General features: G+C 30.9%; 3 protein-coding genes and 4 long non-coding RNA genes across 8 annotated transcripts; 4 read left to right on the top strand and 3 right to left on the bottom strand.

Annotated features, from left to right (window-relative positions):
* Positions 1 to 42: 42 nt before the first annotated feature.
* Positions 43 to 718, bottom strand: LOC126265935 (uncharacterized). The gene is made up of 2 exons (XR_007548412.1): positions 578 to 718; positions 43 to 222 (listed from the first exon to the last, which is right to left on the bottom strand). It is a non-coding gene; the product is annotated as an uncharacterized LOC126265935 (long non-coding RNA).
* A 355-nt stretch (positions 719 to 1,073) lies between these two features.
* Positions 1,074 to 2,554, top strand: LOC109606328 (retinol dehydrogenase 13-like). The gene is made up of 4 exons (XM_020022886.2): positions 1,074 to 1,206; positions 1,441 to 1,803; positions 1,926 to 2,048; positions 2,139 to 2,554. The coding sequence occupies exons 1-4, from the start codon at positions 1,092 to 1,094 to the stop codon at positions 2,471 to 2,473; spliced, it is 936 nt and encodes a 311-aa protein (XP_019878445.1). The 5' UTR covers positions 1,074 to 1,091; the 3' UTR covers positions 2,474 to 2,554.
* Positions 2,555 to 3,281: 727 nt separating this feature from the next.
* LOC109606329 (retinol dehydrogenase 13-like) lies at positions 3,282 to 5,712 on the top strand. The gene is made up of 4 exons (XM_020022887.2): positions 3,282 to 3,503; positions 4,274 to 4,636; positions 4,731 to 4,853; positions 5,276 to 5,712. The coding sequence occupies exons 1-4, from the start codon at positions 3,389 to 3,391 to the stop codon at positions 5,608 to 5,610; spliced, it is 936 nt and encodes a 311-aa protein (XP_019878446.2). The 5' UTR covers positions 3,282 to 3,388; the 3' UTR covers positions 5,611 to 5,712.
* A 194-nt stretch (positions 5,713 to 5,906) lies between these two features.
* On the bottom strand, positions 5,907 to 6,468 carry LOC126265856 (uncharacterized). The gene is made up of 2 exons (XR_007548311.1): positions 6,112 to 6,468; positions 5,907 to 6,031 (listed from the first exon to the last, which is right to left on the bottom strand). It is a non-coding gene; the product is annotated as an uncharacterized LOC126265856 (long non-coding RNA).
* A 3,947-nt stretch (positions 6,469 to 10,415) lies between these two features.
* On the bottom strand, positions 10,416 to 11,220 carry LOC126265845 (uncharacterized). Its single transcript, XR_007548298.1, has 3 exons — positions 11,043 to 11,220; positions 10,833 to 10,986; positions 10,416 to 10,573 (listed from the first exon to the last, which is right to left on the bottom strand). It is a non-coding gene; the product is annotated as an uncharacterized LOC126265845 (long non-coding RNA).
* A 60-nt stretch (positions 11,221 to 11,280) lies between these two features.
* On the top strand, positions 11,281 to 11,756 carry LOC126265844 (uncharacterized). The gene is made up of 2 exons (XR_007548297.1): positions 11,281 to 11,489; positions 11,541 to 11,756. It is a non-coding gene; the product is annotated as an uncharacterized LOC126265844 (long non-coding RNA).
* A 668-nt stretch (positions 11,757 to 12,424) lies between these two features.
* On the top strand, positions 12,425 to 18,438 carry LOC109602638 (retinol dehydrogenase 11). Of its 2 annotated transcripts, none has more exons than XM_049968947.1 (4): positions 12,425 to 12,681; positions 14,966 to 15,328; positions 16,957 to 17,079; positions 18,077 to 18,438. In XM_049968947.1, the coding sequence occupies exons 1-4, from the start codon at positions 12,564 to 12,566 to the stop codon at positions 18,409 to 18,411; spliced, it is 939 nt and encodes a 312-aa protein (XP_049824904.1). In that variant the 5' UTR covers positions 12,425 to 12,563; the 3' UTR covers positions 18,412 to 18,438. The 2 variants fall into 2 exon arrangements, with proteins under 2 accessions (XP_049824904.1, XP_019874619.2); XM_020019060.2 differs by lacking the exon at positions 18,077 to 18,438 and adding an exon at positions 17,498 to 18,009 and having other exon boundaries at positions 12,431 to 12,681.
* The last annotated feature ends 8 nt before the right edge of the window (positions 18,439 to 18,446 follow it).

The following is an 18,446-nucleotide window of genomic DNA, read 5'->3' as shown; positions in this document are numbered from 1 at the left end:
GGAATTACAAGAAAAAAAGTCATATTCATATAAAATCACAGATAAAAAATATATATATTTATTGTTTGAATCATTTTATCAATAAAATAGTAATAAACAGAATAAATATTTGGAAATGTGAGGTAAATTAAATAAATTAGATCAACATCCTTCGCATCGATACATTTTGTGGACACATGTTCCTGGTAACTTCATACATTTCAGGACAAATTCACTGCATTCCTGTAAGTGAAACATTTGAATTAATTTAATAATATAAAACGTATGATATCATCTAAAAAATATTAAACGTGACTAGTTTTATAATAATTATTTTCATAATTTAAAGGTGTTAATTAACATAAATTGATAAATTCATTAGGAACAAACAATACATAGAATTTCTAGGAAATGACTCAAACAAGTGATAAAATTGAGTCACTGAAAAACGTATTTTTAGGTACGTTTTTAGTTGATGTATTTAACTTTAAACACCTACCAAACAATCAAATTGGTCATTGAATAAAAGTTATATTTACACATTAATGAGGCTACATCTGGGAACAACTTAGTTAATTCAAAGCTGGTTGTTACTTACATTACAGGTCCCACAACAAATCTCGCTGAATGTGAGGATTAAAACGTAAACGGGTGCCATAAAAAATGCAATTGGAAAGGCCACAGTCAACAGCAGGATTAGCCATACTGGAAACATCAAACAGCCACCGCAACCCATTTTTTTTTCGATGCGTCACCGGGCACGTCGTACTTAACTTAAGTAACTGAACTGAACTGTTCAATGCGAACGGAATTTAGTGTTTATATTTGTATGCACGACGCCCGATAATCGCAGTTACGGTTTGTTTGCACGACGTGATTAGCAGGTATTGTTGGTTGATGAGTACCGTGGAATTGGAGGAAATCCGATGTTATGAAAGGCAAATAGGTTTAAGTATGGTTTGAATTTGTTTAAAATGTCTCATGAGTAACTGGCGCAAGCGCTTGTCAGATTCGAATCGTTTGATGAAAATGAATTTATTGAGTGAAACAGTGTATGGCCAGACGTCCGGCAGGTATCGTCGTTGGGTCGCCAGTCATTAGTTGGAGTAAACATGCCGTGCAAGAAGATGTGTTACTCCCCCATCAGGTTGGATGGAAAGACTGCTGTTGTAACTGGCTGTAACACTGGCATTGGCAAAGAAACCGCCAAAGACTTCTATCAAAGAGGTTAGAATAAAGTTGTAGTTGCACCATAAGATGAAATTACACTTTTATGGTAACAAAACCTTGAAATTTTGTTTGTCAATATTTAATCTGACCTTGTCATTTAATTATGAATTGTATTATATACCAAGTTATGAAAAATTTACTTTAAAAGTCTTAATTATGGAGAATAATGGTACCACCTTTCCCTCCAGCACTACCCAAGCTGTAACTTATAGCTAGTAAACCTTAAATCAGGTTGCAGGGTGATAATGGCGTGCAGGAACCTCCAGAAGGCCAACGACGCCGCCGAAGCCATTAAATCAAAGTGCAAGGAAAAATCCGACGTGGGTGAACTGGTCGTAACGGAATTGGACTTGTCCAATCTTGAGTCGGTCAGAAAGTGTGCCCAACACCTTGTTGACACCGAACCAAGAATTGAATTGCTGATCAATAACGCCGGCGTCATGATGACGCCTGAGGGTAAAACCGTCGATGGATTTGAAACTCAGTTTGGCACTAATCATTTGGGACCGTTCCTTTTCACTTTGTTGCTTTTGCCTAAGATCATCAGCAGCAAGCCTGCGAGGATTGTGAACGTGTCTTCTAAGTTGCACGAGGGTAATAATTAGCTTTGGAACGTTATTGATTGCTTAAATTTAGATAAATAACCTTTATAAAAATCAATAATTATTAGTTATACATAAAATATACATTCCCCTAATTGTTATTAACCTTCCCAGGTGGATCAATAAACTTCGACGACCTCATGTATGAAAATAGAAAGTACAGCCCACTAGGAGCATATCAACAAAGCAAACTAGCCAACATTCTATTCGCCAAAGAGTTGGCGAGACGTCTTGAGGGTATAATTTTATAAATATGTCTTCTGGGTCTCAATTGGGGTCTTCAACTCAAAATTTTACATTCACTGAATAATGATAATTGTTTTCTAGCTGCTGACATAGAGGGTGTGACAACTTACAGCCTCCATCCAGGCGTGATTGACACGGAATTGGTTAGAAACTTGGGAGAGACGTATTCGGGCGTGGTCCAGTGGACTATGTCCGCCATTAACGGCATTTTTGCCAAGAACCCGCATCAGGGTGCGCAGACGTCGATTTACTGCGCAGTCGAGGAGCACTGCGCAAACGAAACAGGATTGTATTATGCTGAATGCGCAGTAAAAAAACCCTCCAAAAAAGCCCTGGATGAAGAAACTGGCAAGAAATTATGGGAGTGCAGTCTCAAGTTGGTGGGTCTGGATGATAATTATGACCCTTTTCAATAATGGTGTTATTTTGTACATGTTTTGTTGATTTTTGATGTTATTTATGTTGTTGTTTTACAATAAATATGTGTGACTAGTTTGTGTTGGCCCAAACTTTCCTTTAACCACTTCTTCTTCCTTTTTTCTATAGTTACCAAAAGAAGACATTATTGTTAATGTAATTTTTATTCAATTTTTGTTATTTAGATTATAATATTCAATAAAATTATCCCAAATAGTTTTTCTTTGCTTACTTTCACCAAATTAAACAAATATATTTATCAGATTAGATAACATGATTGATTTTCTTACTTTGAAATTCCTTATATTTATAAAATATTTAGTGTTTTATATACACTTTCGTAACTTAACACAAAAGTCTCATAAAATCTGAGTCAAAATGTTCAAATGGCATTAAAAGTTAAGAGAAAACTTGAAGAACTTAAAATCCTGTACAAATTGGTGGTGATGCTAAGTAAAATAAAATAAATATATTAATATTTATGCATTTGATAACAAATATTATAGTAGAGATGAAAATTTACTAACACATCTACGTCGTTTCTTAATTAGCTTGTCATCGTCGAGTGACTAGTCATTATTTTGAGCTACCATGTCTGGTAACAAAATTTGTTACTTCCCTTCCAGCTATAGAAATAGAAATAGAAAACTTTTCTTTGTAATTAGACACAACACCATTGTGGACAAAGACTTCTTTAAAAAATATTAAAAAACACTTTCAAATCAATTTTAACTTCTTTTCCAAATTCACGCAGGCGCACGGTCGAATTTTAATGATTTTATAAAACGCAAATCATGAAACAAAACATCACAGTCACACAACTATTCTCGTGAGTCACACATCCAGTTGATTCAAGGTGCAAATCTACTATCAGATCGGAGTGCATCAATTGTCCATTTAAAAAGTTTGTTAACATGCCTTGTAACAAGATGTGCAACTCGACCGCAAGGTTGGATGGCAAGACGGCCGTTATAACTGGCTCCAACACAGGAATTGGCAAAGAAACCGCACAAGACTTCTATCAAAGAGGTAACTTACACTTAATTAATCAAATTTAAACAAAATAAAGTTATTATTTATAGTTTAAATTGTGCTTAAATACATCAGATGACAAGTAAACAACATTTCTAGTATTAGATAATTAAGGGAAAAAAATTGAATGGGAATAACAACAATTATATCTCATCACATGGCAATTTTACCTACGTGACACTCAATATTTCATCCCAAAACCTTGAGTTTTATTTTTAATTACTTTATTTAAAAAGCAGTACAAAAATAATTTATAAATTACCATAAATGTCTTTAATAAAAGTAAATTTATTTAATACTTACTTTTGAGGGAGTTACAGTACTAAAACACCACAGAGAAGAGTGTCGCAGGGGTGTTGATTTGAGGAACTATTTACTACGAAAGCAGTTTTCTGTTTTATAATCGTCTTAGTTTAATTCCTTTAGTTTCCATAAAAGAAAGTAGTAAATAATCATTTTATTATTTAGCACTAATTTAATTACATAAGTAACGACAATGAAGTGATTTAAGCATGGACTTTATTTGCTTTTCATCACGTAATTATTGCTAATTAATTAACTGATGTACATAATTAACAATTCTAATTTATTTGATTATGTTTACAATGTGAGTCATATTTTTAGAATTAATTCTGCATAAAATTAAACCTGGAGTTAAATCATTTCATCACGTAGAAACTTAATTGTTCCAAATCGATATTTGAATGTCACCTGAGAAAAATCGTTAATTTTAATTAAAACAATCAGCTTTCAATGGTTAATTATAGGTTGCAGAGTGATAATGGCGTGCAGGAACCTCCAGAAGGCCAACGACGCCGTCGAAGACATTAAATCGAAATGCAAAGATAAAACGAATTTGGGGGAACTGATCGTGACGGAGGTGGACGTTTCCAATCTGCAATCGGTCAGGAAGTGTGCCCAGCACCTCCTGGACACCGAACAACGAATCGATCTGCTGATCAACAATGCCGGTGTGATGGCCATTCCGCAGAGCAAGACGGTGGACGGATTCGAAATGCAATTCGGCACCAATCATTTGGGACCGTTCCTGTTCACCCTGTTGCTTTTGCCCAGGATTATCAGGAGCAAGCCGGCCAGGATTGTGATGGTGTCTTCTGTGGCTCATACAGGTTCGCCTATTGATTAGTTCGTAACTCTGGAAACTAGCTTGGGTGGATTGCAACAAATGAATGTATGATTAAAATCTCCAATAATGTGTTTCAGGAGGGTCAATTGACTTTAATGACCTGATGTATGAAAAGAGGAGATATGGAGCCATAGGAGCGTATCAACAAAGCAAACTTGCCAATGTGCTGTTTGCCAAAGAGTTGGCAAGGCGTCTTGAAGGTATTATATTATTATTAAACAATTCTTTGATCAAAATGTGCTTTGCACATTAATTATTTTCGCAGATTTTTGTTTTATTGCTCATAATTGAATATCTTCAGTCTTGAGTACGTAGTCGTGGTTGTCTATTCAATTGGCGCATACATTTTCCTTCAAATTAATATTACTTCTTTTAACTAATAATAAAAAGTCAATGTCTCAATAAAGTTTCAAGACATTACAATCACTGGAGGACTCATCGTCCAAATATTTTTCAGAGCTTGATTGTATAATTTAATGTCATTGGAAACTACCTTGTTCAACCCTTACATTGTCAAAAATTGGTAGCTTTGAAGCATTTTACAATAAATTCAGACATTCTCCTCACTTCGTCCATGCCACACTGTTTGCAGCTTCTTCCTAAAGTCCTGTTTGTCTTCCAGCCGCCAAGATCGACGGCGTGACAACATACAGCCTCCACCCGGGCGTGATCGACACGGAACTGTACAACAGCCTCGGCGACACGTATTCCGGATTCGTCCAGTGGACGATGACCACCATAAACCGCTTCTTCGCCAAGACACCGCTGCAAGGTGCGCAGACGACGATTTACTGCGCAGTCGACGAACACTGCGCCAACGAGACTGGCCTGTATTATGCCGAATGCGCAGTGAAAAGACCGTCCAGGAGAGCACAGGACGAAGAAACGGCGAAGAAACTGTGGGAGTGTAGCCTTAAGCTTGTGGGTCTGGAGGACAATTATGATCCTTTTAAATAATTTTTGTTAATTTGTACGTCCACTTTGTTATTGGTAAGGGTTAAGTAGTTTATGCACCTGATGTTTAAGTTGTTGTGTAATAAATTAATTGTTTAATTTGAATATTGATTATTACTTCCTCACTAATTACAATCCAGTACTGCCAAAATTATGTATTTTTTAATAACACAATACCAAATGTATGTTTTGAGTGTCGCAGGAGTGTTGGTTTGAGGAACTATTTCCTACTAGAGCAGTTTCCTGTTTTATGATTATAAAACAGGCACTAAAAACCGTATTTTTGAAATAATTACGAATTATATTATCTTTTAATATAAATTTATTAATTAAATTCTACGTATTAACATCCTTCACATCGATACATTTTATGGATACAAATGCCGGGCAGTTTCATGCACTTGAGAACAAATTGGGCACAGCTCTAAAACAATTGCAATAAACAATAAAATAAAAGTTTTCAATTCGTGTAATAAAATGGTGATCATCAAATTTATTACTCACGTCACAGTTTCCACAGCAAATTTCACTGAACGTCAGTATGATCACGTAAATTGGTGACATCAAAAAGGCAATTGGGAAAGCCACAGTCAGCAACAAAAGCAGCCATAAAGGACAGCACAGGCATCCACAAGCCATGTTTTCAAATTGGATGTTGAATGCTGTTAAACTGAACCGATTGATCACACCTACTTACTTTACCTTTATCTAATCGTGTTGTACAACAAACATTGTTAAAGTGTTTCTGTTACCTTGCTAAAGGCGTGTTGTTTTTTTTTAATTTGATAATAAACTGAGTGATTTTAATCAAGAATAATTTTAAAATTTTAATTTTGATGTGTTAATTTGTATCAACGACAACCTTTAAAGTTATATAAATATGTATGTTATATTTGATACCCAATTAATTATTTATATTATATAGTATTTGTTTAAAATTAAATAAATAATTTTTAAAAATATAAATCAATGTTGTAATATATATTTAATTTATATTATTTCTATTTACCTCCTCATACTTAATCTGATGCTTTTTGTGAGTTTTATGTTTTATCTTATTTATTGAATAAAGCTGGGTAAATAGTTTCTCTTCCAATATATCATAAGTATATATCTATATTTCATTACATGTATTTACTGATGGTTTTCTGTGAATTTTATATTTTATCATATTTTATATTATTAACATTTTTATATTTAACGATTTTAAATTTTATCAGGCTTAAAGGGAAGTTGTTCCCAAATTCCAGCGATAAATAAACTATTTGATACTTGGGCATATGTGTCACGTTCATTGGTTTCAGTATAAAGCGGACGTGCTTTGCGGTAGTAGTAGTAAGGTACTCATAACCCATCAGAGTTAGTTCAAAATGGCATCTTGTGGTTGGATTTGCTGTCCATTATGGTTAATTTTACTTTTAACTCTGGCATTCCCCATTGCAATTTTAATGTCACCGTTCTTCGTGATAATCGCCTTCTGCAACGCCCTTTGCTGCGAAAATTTTCAAGTAAGTAACAAATTAATTTAGAAATTTCTGAAAATTTCAATAAAAAGAAACAAGAAGTTTCATGTAAAATTAATGGTACGTTATACTTTTAGTTCAGCTTCTTTCAACACCGACAAATATTTTTCTTAATTTATGTATTCAATTTAAATAATTGTTGCTAATAAATTGTGTTAAATAAACGTTAAGCCAATTTGTGATAAACCGTGCTCAATGAATGAATTGTTTGTTTAGTACTAAAATTAATTTACACCTTAAAAGCCTTATCAGAAAATACAATATATTCAGTTCAGTTTTTTGATAATTTAAATGATGATGATATTAATAAAATCAGTTAATTAACAACACATCCTTTGATTATCAATATATGTATATTATCACAAGAAGCGATAAACTTTATTTAACCTTCATAACTTTACGGTTTGTATAGACTGCGAAGTGACAAATTCTAAAATTAGATCGTAAAAATATAAACATGTTTTGATATAACTCAGTGGTTTAATATAATAACCAGGGTATTCCCCGAAGGAAAATTTTATGTTTGGGTCTCGCTATTTCTGACAATATTAAATTAAATATGAATAATCAATGAATTGTAAAAATAACTAATAATTTGCATTTTTTTTAGTGCTGTTCCGATTTCATCATGAACTGCATGAAGTTACCCGCCACCTGCGTCTACAAGATGTACCGCTGCGAGGGATGTGTATCAAACGTTTGATTTGATTTGTTTTATTTCTTGTGTATTCAATGTATTATTTACAATTTTATATTAAAATTAAACGATTTCGTAATTAAATTAGTCCATATATTAAAAGTTAAGGTACCTAGATGAAGCTCTAAGAAGCATTTCATATTTTACTTATTTTCAGTCTCATTAATATTCGTATTTTACTCAAAGAGGGTTTCTAGTTAATTTTAGATAATCTTTTCGTCTCGTTGTTAATGCTTACATGTCCCCGAATGAATTATTTGTATCCATTAGTAAGTAAAAACTCGTTGTGAGCCATTGTTAAAAGAACTTTAAGAATAAGGAAGAAATCCAGTCGCTATATTTAAAAATCTCCAAATTATAAAGCAGCACGTGAACATTAGGCAACCAACATTACAGTACATCTAAACTGCCCGGGGATTCCCCCAAATCAACTACAGATACAGACCTATTTTGTCAGTCATTAAAGTAAATATCACACAAAATGCAACCACAACTTGCCGTTTTGAGGTAACATTTAATAGTAAAAACCGTTGCAGGCCTATTTTATTTGTTTTATTTACATATTCACATTTATGATCATTGTGTATTGTATATTTTATCTTATTTATTTATTGATTGTATGAGAAATGGTAAGTACTACTATTTGTAGATCATCTTTGTTAAAGAAATATTTATTACCTATAATTTAAATTTATAATAAAAGGGATAATTTATTTTTTTAACAAAAATAAATAATTATCACGTGGATAAATATCAGGACCACGTGGTGGATGACTAAGTGATTGGGTTAAATGTTGTTTGGGCACAAAAAGACCTGACCTGTTTTGAACACCTTATTTAATTTCATTACAAGACTATAAATATTACATTGAAAAAACAAATTAAATCAAACTTTAGATCCACAGCATTTGCAGCTGTACATCTTGGAAAGGCAGATGGCGGGCAACTTCATACAGTTAATAACGAAATCGACACAGCACTAAAAAATAAAAATTGTTAGTTATTTTTATATTTAATTTATTATCTTAATATTATGGGGCTAGCTATTTTACTCTCAGAATCATATAATTATAGAATTTATCACTAATTTACTACTTACTGTGCAGTTGTTACAGCAAAGGGCGTTGAAGAAAGCGACAAATACGTATACCGGCGACATTGCTAATGCAATGGGGAATGCCAAAGACAAAAGAAAAATAAACCACTTAGGAAAAAAAATCCCAACACAACATGTCATTTTTGAGACAACTTTGAATAGTAAAAACCGTTGTAGGCCTATTTTATGTGTTTTATTGAAAGAGCTATTTACACATTCACATTTATAATCACTTGATACCTTATTGTGCATTGTATATTTTATCTTATTTATACTATATTGATTGATTGATGGTAAATGCCACTATTTGAAAGTTATCTTTGTCAAAGAAATATACTTTAAATTTCTTTAGTTTCTTATAATAAGAAGGGTAATTTATGTTTTCATAAAAAATAAATAATTGTCATGTGGAGAAGCATCAGGATCATGTGGTGGATGAATAAGTGATTGGGTTAAATGTTGTTTGGAAGCACAAAAAGACCTGGCTTGTCTTGACTGACTAATTTTATTACAAGACTATAAATATTACGTTGTAAGAACATATTAAATCAATCTTCAGATCTACATCATTCGCAGCTGTACATCTTGGTGACGCAGGTGGCGGGCAAATTCATACATTTTATAATGAAATCTATGCAACTCTAAAAAATACAAATTGTTTTACCATTAATTATATACACTTAATTTATTATACTCTCAGAATTATATAATTATAGAACTTAACACTAATGTCTAACGTTGTTTAGACCGTACGTTGTTTGAATAGACTATATACAATCCATAAATAAAGTATAAGTTTTATTAATTTTAATGGTAAGATTAATAAACATTAAATAATAAAATTGATGAGTTAATGACCAATTTAATAACTAATTTCAACAATTATTTAAATTAAATTCATTAATTAATTAACAAAATTATGTGTCAGTCTTGAAAGAAACTGAACTAAAAATATTATATAATATTCAATTAAATTTACTTTAATTTACAGAAATAAAATGATAAAATTAATTTGCTACTTACTAAACATTTCTCACAGCAAAGGGCGTTTAAAAAAGCGACAAATACGTATATCGGCGACATTATTAATGCAATAGGGAATGCCAAAGTCAGAAGCAAAATTAGCCATAGAGGGCATAAAAGCCAACCACAACACGACATTTTTGATATAACTTTGATTAGTAAAAATAGATGTAGGCCTATTTTATATGTTTTATTGGAAGAGCTATTTACATATTTACATTTTACGATCATTTGATATCTTATTGTGCATTGTATATTTTATCTTATTTATACAATATTGATTATTTGAAAAATGGCATCTTTGTCATATACCTTACTTACTATTTAAATTATTTGCTATAATAATAAGAGAAATTTATGTCTTCAACAAAAATAAATAATTCTCACGTGGAGAAGTATCAGGACGATGTGGGGGAAGAATAAGTGGTTGGGTTAGGTTAAAAGTTTTGGGAGCACAAAAACATTAATATGTCTTGACTACCTATTTAAATTTATTACAAGACTACAAATATTACATTGAAAGAACCAATTTAATCAATCTTTAGATCCACATCCTTCACAGCGGTACATCTTGTAGACGCAGGTGGCGGGCAACTTCATGCAGTTCATAACGAAATCAGAACAGCACTAAAAATACAAATATTTAGTTATTTTTATATTTATATGATTATTGTTTTAATATTATGGCGCTTGATCATATTACAGAATATAGTGACTTTTACTTACGTCATATTGTTTGAATAGACTATACATAGTGCTTAGAGTAATGACGTTTAAATAAAGTTTAAAGTTCCACTAGTGAGAATAATGAAATGATGTATTAATCAACACCTCCAATAATTATTTAGATTAAACACTGAAATTAACAAGTTAAGTTGTTACTTACTTGACAATTTTCACAGCAAATGGCATTTAAGAAAGCGATGACCACGAAGAACGGCGACATTATTATGGCAATGGGAAATGCTAAAGTTAAAAGCAAAAATAGCCATAAAGGACAACAAATGCAACCACATGCCATCTTGAACAAATTATGAATACTAAAAATTGTTACTTGTACAATTGCACTAATTGTTGTTAAATATTTATCTTGCACCTTGTTTATAGCTTTGAACAGTAAATTTTATAGACATAAGCTACCGCTTAGATCAAATACATAGTTGGCTCCCCATTTGGGGTACCTAAATTCTCAGGATTGACCAACTATCGTCCCTGCAACTTTGACAAATATAAAAGGCCTTCTTTCTTAGCTTTCCTCCAAGGTTGTGTATAGGGGCTTCACCCAACATTTTAGCTGAGTCGTCTTTTAACTCATTGACTGTCAAATGTCATGAGTTTTTGATAATCAAAATTGCGGTTGCTGATTTTGACCATTAATTTATCAGGTTTTCGAAAGGCACACTAAACAAGAATATAATATGGTCTGTAGGTTTGTTCGAGTGGTGTTGGCCATCACAGTCTTGTTGATGTTGTTGATAATCGTCTGCTTTAAATGGAGCAGAAGCGATGATCCTGATAATGTAGAATGTCGATATACAGAACAGTAAGTTGATTTGTTTGCGGTGGTTGTGTCTGATGTGATTGTTTTTTCCAGAGTACGAAGAATTAAACCTAAAGGTCCACGTTTAAAAAAAATATTTTAATCAAATTATATCAAAACACACATGTGACTTATATATATATATATATTTATATTATACATGTGACTTATATATATATATTTACACACACATGTGACTTATATATATATTTATATTATAATATATATTTATTTATATTATATTCATTATTATTAAATAGATTGTTATTATGCAAGACACTTTTATTAAAATAAATAAATAAAATTATTTAATCATAAATTATGATTCATAATCATACAATAGTGTACATTTTGGGGGGTTCCCCCCCTTTTTCTCGCCTATTTTTCCACGTCACTAAATATTTTTTAAAGCTTTCAAGTTTTTCATATTATTTGAATAATTTATAAGAAAAAATATTCTTAAATAATTTTGATTTTCGCAGGCGTTTTTGAGATATATCAGTTTTAATGTTTGAAGATGACAATATGTGTAAACTGGGTTGCCTATGTTGATATTAAGCACAACTTATTAACAATTATTATTTTAATATTAGTTGTATTGTGACAATAAACTTTCATTACCTTGTTACTTTATATCAAATTTAATTAGTTTATTATATTTATTGCCTTTTCAATAGTAATAAGTAATTAAACAACCAATATATTAATAATATTTAATTTAAAGGCTTTGTAATTTTGAGTGAACATTTATTACTACTTTAGTAAGCTCAATAATTATTTAATAAGGAATTAATTATTAACTACAATTCATTAAACGACTATTAAACTAATTTTATTTTTGTTTTTTTTAATTGGACGTGACAAGGATTTGAGAATTTGGAATAAAATTACGCACGCATGCGTGGTGGAGACATAAACGATGTTAATACAAGAGAAACTGTAAAACTAAACGGTATATCGTCACACTTCCAGTCCGTGCAAGGTCTAAAATTACGAAGCAGATCACAGACTCGTTCGTGTATTGAACGGCTTCATCGCACTACGTGTCGATATTAAGTCGCTGGCTGTTGTGTGATTATGGGGCTGTTTTACGGGAAGTGCACCTCCACCGTCAGGCTGGATGGTAAAACGGCTATTGTTACCGGTTCCAACACCGGTATTGGCAAAGAGACCGCCCAGGACTTCTTTCAAAGAGGTAAAACGACGACGCAGTGGATGAGAATATTTTGTTTCGAAGCAGTGTAGTTTTAAATTAACTGTTTTGGGAATTAAAACCAATAATTTTTAGCACGTTACATTAAATTGTATGTTGAAACAATCCTAATGAAACAAAACATTACTTTCCTTATTTTTAAAAGTTTATTGTAAATTGCAGTCTCATTCATATAAATATTTACCTTCATGTTAATTGTCAATTATGTTTGTGAAGCTAATAATCAATAAAAAAATTAAATGAAGGCTGAATATTTATTAATATTTTAGAATTTATTTAATATTATCGTAAGAAATGTATATTAATAAATAAATAACTTTAAATTAAATAGTTTTATAAAAAATGGATTTATTAATTAATAGGGAAGGGAATATTGACATTAGGAAAGTAAATTAAGAAGTTATTTATTTGATATTGTTTTTATTTCAAAATCTATCAATAATTTCTTCTAATTTAGTAATTTTTACTTTTTTCATTTCTTGATCTTAGAATTTTAATAATAATAAATATTTTTAATGTTAAATATGTTATAATAAAGTAAATTATTTACTTATTATTATTCCTTTTTTAATCTGCAAATATTTTTCTTATAATTTAATTTCTCATTTTTGGAAACTAGATTTATAATAATAATAAAAATATTAATTATTAAAAAAGTAATATAATTAATATTGATTTTTTTCTAAAATATATAAATAATTTTCATAAAATTTAGTAGTTTGTATTATTTCTTGAAAATAGATAATATTAATAATAATAAAAATTTTAATATGCTAAATATGTTACAAAAAAAGTAAATTATTTTTTTGTTTTTAATTTATCAATATTTTTCTTATGTTTTAATTTAATTTATCATTTCTTAAAACTAATTTTTTTAATAATAATAAATAAATTAAATTATTAAATGTAAGTTGATTTGTTTTCGGATTTAAAGAAGTAATAAATAATAATGTTTTTTTGTTCTAAAATATATAAATATTTTTCCTATAATTTAGTAATTTTTATATTTTTCATTTTTTGAAAATAGATATTTTTAGTAATAATAAATCTGTCAACATTTTTCTTATAATTTAATTTAATTTCTCAATTCTTGAAACGAGATTTTTAATAATAATAAATAAATTAAAATATTAAATATTTTTAAAAGGTATATTATTTTTTTTCTAAAATATATCAATATATTTACTCTAATTTAATAATTTTTAGTTTTCTCATTTCTTGAAAATAGATATTTGTAATAATAATAAATATTTTAAATGTAAAATTTGTTATAAAAAATTAAATTATTTAATAATGTTCTTTTTTTAATCTGTCAACATTTTTCTTATAATTTAATTTAATTTCTTAGTTCTTGAAAAAAGATTTTTTTAATAGTAATAAATAAATTAAATTATTAAATATTTTTAAAAGGTATATATTTTTTTTCTAAAATATATCAATATATTTACACTAATTTAATAATTTTTAGTTTTCTTATTTCTTGAAAATAGATATTTTTAATAATAATAAATATTTAAATGTTAAATTTAAGTTAAAAAAACTTTCCAATTTTCTTAAAATTTCATCAAATAATTTTCATATATGTATTTTTAAATAAGATTTTAATTTTTTTTTTAATCTAATTAAATTAATACGTAATTAAAGAGGTAAGACAAAAAATAATCATAATCAATAAGGTTAAAGTATAAAATTTTAACAAATTACCAATGTTATTTAAGTATCAAAAACTCCATTGAATTTTAATTTTGTAACATTATATCACATAAATATTAACATTAATTATTAAACAGCACTTTGTTATGCAGAACAAATAACAAAGATTCAAATTATCCTATTGTAAGAATACAAATAGGTCCACTTGAATAATTACATAAATTGAATAGTTGGTTAATAATGATTCAACATTGACTTGATAATTTTTTTTTATTGTTAAATATGTAATTAATGCCAACTAGTTAATTAGCTATTGAAAGGTAATTGCGAAAACTATGCAATTATTAAAACACAGCATGTTTCAACCTGATACGATACGTCTATATTAAATTCCTGCTCCAATTTAATACCTATTTACTGTGCGGAACAACGAATTTCAATTTATATTTCAGCGTTGTTACCTTGATTTCAGTTTCCGGCTGTAATTAAATTGCAACAGAGGATTAAATTACTTCGGCTGAAATGAAATTCCATTCGTGCACTCCGACATGATTGAATATTAACCTAAATTACTAATTTAACGTTCAGTAAACAAACCAATCAATTATTTCAGGTTGCAGGGTCATAATGGCCTGCCGCAACCTTCAGAAGGCCAACGACGCCGTCGCCGACATAAAGTCGAGGTGCGGCGAGAAAGCGGACCTGGGCGAACTGGTCGTGGCCGAGCTGGACCTCTCCAGCCTCCAGTCGGTCAGGAAGTGTGCCAAACACCTTCTGGACACCGAACGGAGGATCGATTTGCTGATCAATAACGCGGGCGTTATGATGACGCCCCAGGGTAAGACTGTCGATGGGTTCGAAACGCAGTTTGGCACTAATCATCTGGGGCCGTTCCTCTTCACGTTGTTGCTGTTGCCCAAGATCATCGACAGCAAACCTGCGAGGATTGTCAACGTTTCCTCTTTGGCACACGAAAGTAAGTTAGGGGGACGATTTGTATTTATTAATATCTTTTGTATTTTAATTTTAGTACTCATATTAATCTATATTTTACATTAAACTAATTAATCTAAATATTACAATCATATACGTTTTGTGATGTCCTATCAATTGGTATTTTACGATAAGTTTTTGTCTCACAATTTGAGAATGTGATTCACAATTTTGTATCTAATCTACATTAGAAATAGAATATAATTAGTTTTAGAACTTCTAAGGAAACCATACAAATAATTTAAACATAAATACAGTTTCGCAGTTTGATTATCGAATATGTTATTAAATATTTTATGTAATGAGTATTGTGTAAGTAACAAATAAATAAAATAGACAGTATGTATAAAAATATGAATCATATTTATCTCTAGCAAGTCAATTTAAATAAAAATAATAATAACTAAAGATAATTTTAATTAATTAAACATTTGCACTTAAACTAAAGTTGGTGATCATCTGTCCACAAAATTCAAATATCTTGATTATTTTTGAATTTTTTCGGAAGCATGGAAAGAAAATATGTTTCACTGTGATATATTATTGTTTAATAAAATTGAATTAGTGTTAGAGAAAGTACAGTAAACAATATCCATTATTTTTGATATTCTGTCCACTGTGCAGCCAAAATTGAGGAAGTGCCCAATACAAGAAAAATATCTTGATTATTTTTAAAATTTTTCTGAAACATGGAAAGAAAATATGTTTTACTGTGATATATTATTGTTTAATAAAATTGAATTAGTGTTAGAGAAAGTACAGTAAACAATATCCATTATTTTTGATATTCTGTCTATTGTGCAGCCAAAATTGAGGAAGTGTCCAATACAAGAAAAATTCAAATATCTTGATTATTTTTAAAATTTTTCTGAAACATAGAAAGAAAATATGTTTCACTGTGATATATTATTGTTTAATAAAATTGAATTAGTGTTAGAGAAAGTACAGTAAACAATATCCATTATTTTTGATATTCTGTCCACTGTGCAGCCAAAATTGAGGAAGTGTCTAATACAAGAAAAATTCAAATATCTTGATTATTTTTAAAATTTTTCTGAAACATGGAAAGAAAATATGTTTTACTGTGACATATTATTGTTTAATAAAATTGAACTAGTACTAGAAAGAGTGCAGTAAGCAATATCGATTATTTTTGACATTCTGTCCACTGTGCAGCCAAAATTGAGGAAGTGTCCAATACAAAAAAAAATTCAAATATCTTGATTATTTTTAAAATTTTTCTGAAACATGGAAAGAAAATATGTTTCACTGTGATATAATATTGTTTAATAAAATTGAATTAGTGTTAGAGAAAGTACAGTAAACAATATCCATTATTTTTGATATTCTGTCCACTGTGCAGCCAAAATTGAGGAAGTGTCCAATACAAGAAAAATTCAAATATCTTGTTTATTTTTGAAATTTTTCTAAAACATGGAAAGAAAATATGTTTTACTGTGACATATTACTGTTTAATAAAATTGAACTAGTACTAGAGAAAGTACAATAAACAATATCCATTATTTTTGATATTCTGCCCACTATGCAGATATGTTTCACATCATTCAATTTTATACAAATATAAAAGTAACCTTTATTTTTATTCTTTAGTGGGATCAATGGACTTTAATGATCTGATGTACGAGAAGAAAAGATATAGTGCATTAGGAGCATATCAGCAGAGCAAACTGGCCAACGTCCTCTTCGCCAAAGAGTTGGCAAGACGTCTTGAAGGTAAATTCGCTTATGTCAGTTAATAATAATAAAAATGCATCATTCAAAGTAAATGTTAATCGATGAAGGCCATAAAATCATTTGAGTTATGTTTTCATACACAAACATTTTTTAGTTTATTTAATAGTCGTGATAAACAATAAAATACACACAGTTATGTTACAAATTATTGTGCAAAAACTTAAGATAAAAGTATGTTTATTTGTTTAGAAAATTAGTCGATAGGCTATAATTAACGCAGACGAAAACAGTGGCGTACAAACACTGTTTAAACTAACCAAAAGTCACAAACAATGTGAGTATATTTTGTTTATGACCCACCATAAACATCCATAACACAAAAACACCCGGATGGAAAGCACGCACGAATCGTATCATTAAACCATGTATCTCGGACATCCAATTGGATATTTTCCAGCCGCCAACATCCGTGGCATCACCACGTACAGCCTCCACCCGGGCGTGATTGCGACAGAGCTGGGCCGTCACCTGGGCAACACGTACGTGGGACTGGCGACGTGGGTGTGGAACAGTTTCATGCCGTACTTCGTGAAAACGCCTCTGCAGGGCGCCCAGACCACCATCTACTGCGCAGTGGACGAGAGATGCGCAGACGAGACCGGTCTGTACTACTCCGACTGCGCAGTCAGGTCGGCCGCGAAGGCGGCCTTGGACGTGGACGCCGGCAGGCGGCTGTGGGAGGAGAGCCTCAAGTTGGTCGACCTGAAGCCGGATTACGATCCCTTCGGGGCCAGTCAGTGATTTGGGCGGCTCTGTTAAGACTGATGTTACTTTTAATGAATGTCTAAATGTGGCAACTAAATTGTATAAATATATAATCTTGTAAGGACGGTGTAAAAATGTGTAAAAACTAAGAACTGTGGAACAAAAACGAAAAAATATTATGGCTGATTAAATGTTTCAAATCGATTTGTCTCTTATTTCAAACGAACAACACGAATCTAATCAATATTATTCCTAAATTTAACAATTTCAGCTGCCCAAATCGAAGGAGTGACGACCTACAGTCTGCACCCCGGTGTGGTGGCGACGGAACTGGGCAGACACATCGGCCAGACCTATTTCAGACTGGCCCGATGGATCTGGAGGAACTGTTTCTCGTACTTCGCAAGGACGCCGGCCCAAGGTGCGCAGACGACCATTTACTGTGCGGTGGACGAGAAGTGTGCGCAGGAGACTGGTCTTTATTATGCGGACTGCGCAGTCAAGCAGCCCTCGAAGAAGGCGCTGGACGAGGAGTGCGCCAAGGATTTGTGGGAGTGCAGCGTCAAGTTGGTGGAACTGGAGGGGGATTACGATCCTTTTAAATAACTTGTCGACAATAAATTATTTGTTTGTTTTGTTTT

Source organism: Aethina tumida, chromosome 6, assembly GCF_024364675.1.
Source record: "Aethina tumida isolate Nest 87 chromosome 6, icAetTumi1.1, whole genome shotgun sequence".
Taxonomy (NCBI): domain Eukaryota; kingdom Metazoa; phylum Arthropoda; class Insecta; order Coleoptera; family Nitidulidae; genus Aethina; species Aethina tumida.
This window is presented reverse-complemented; position numbering and strand designations above follow the sequence as displayed.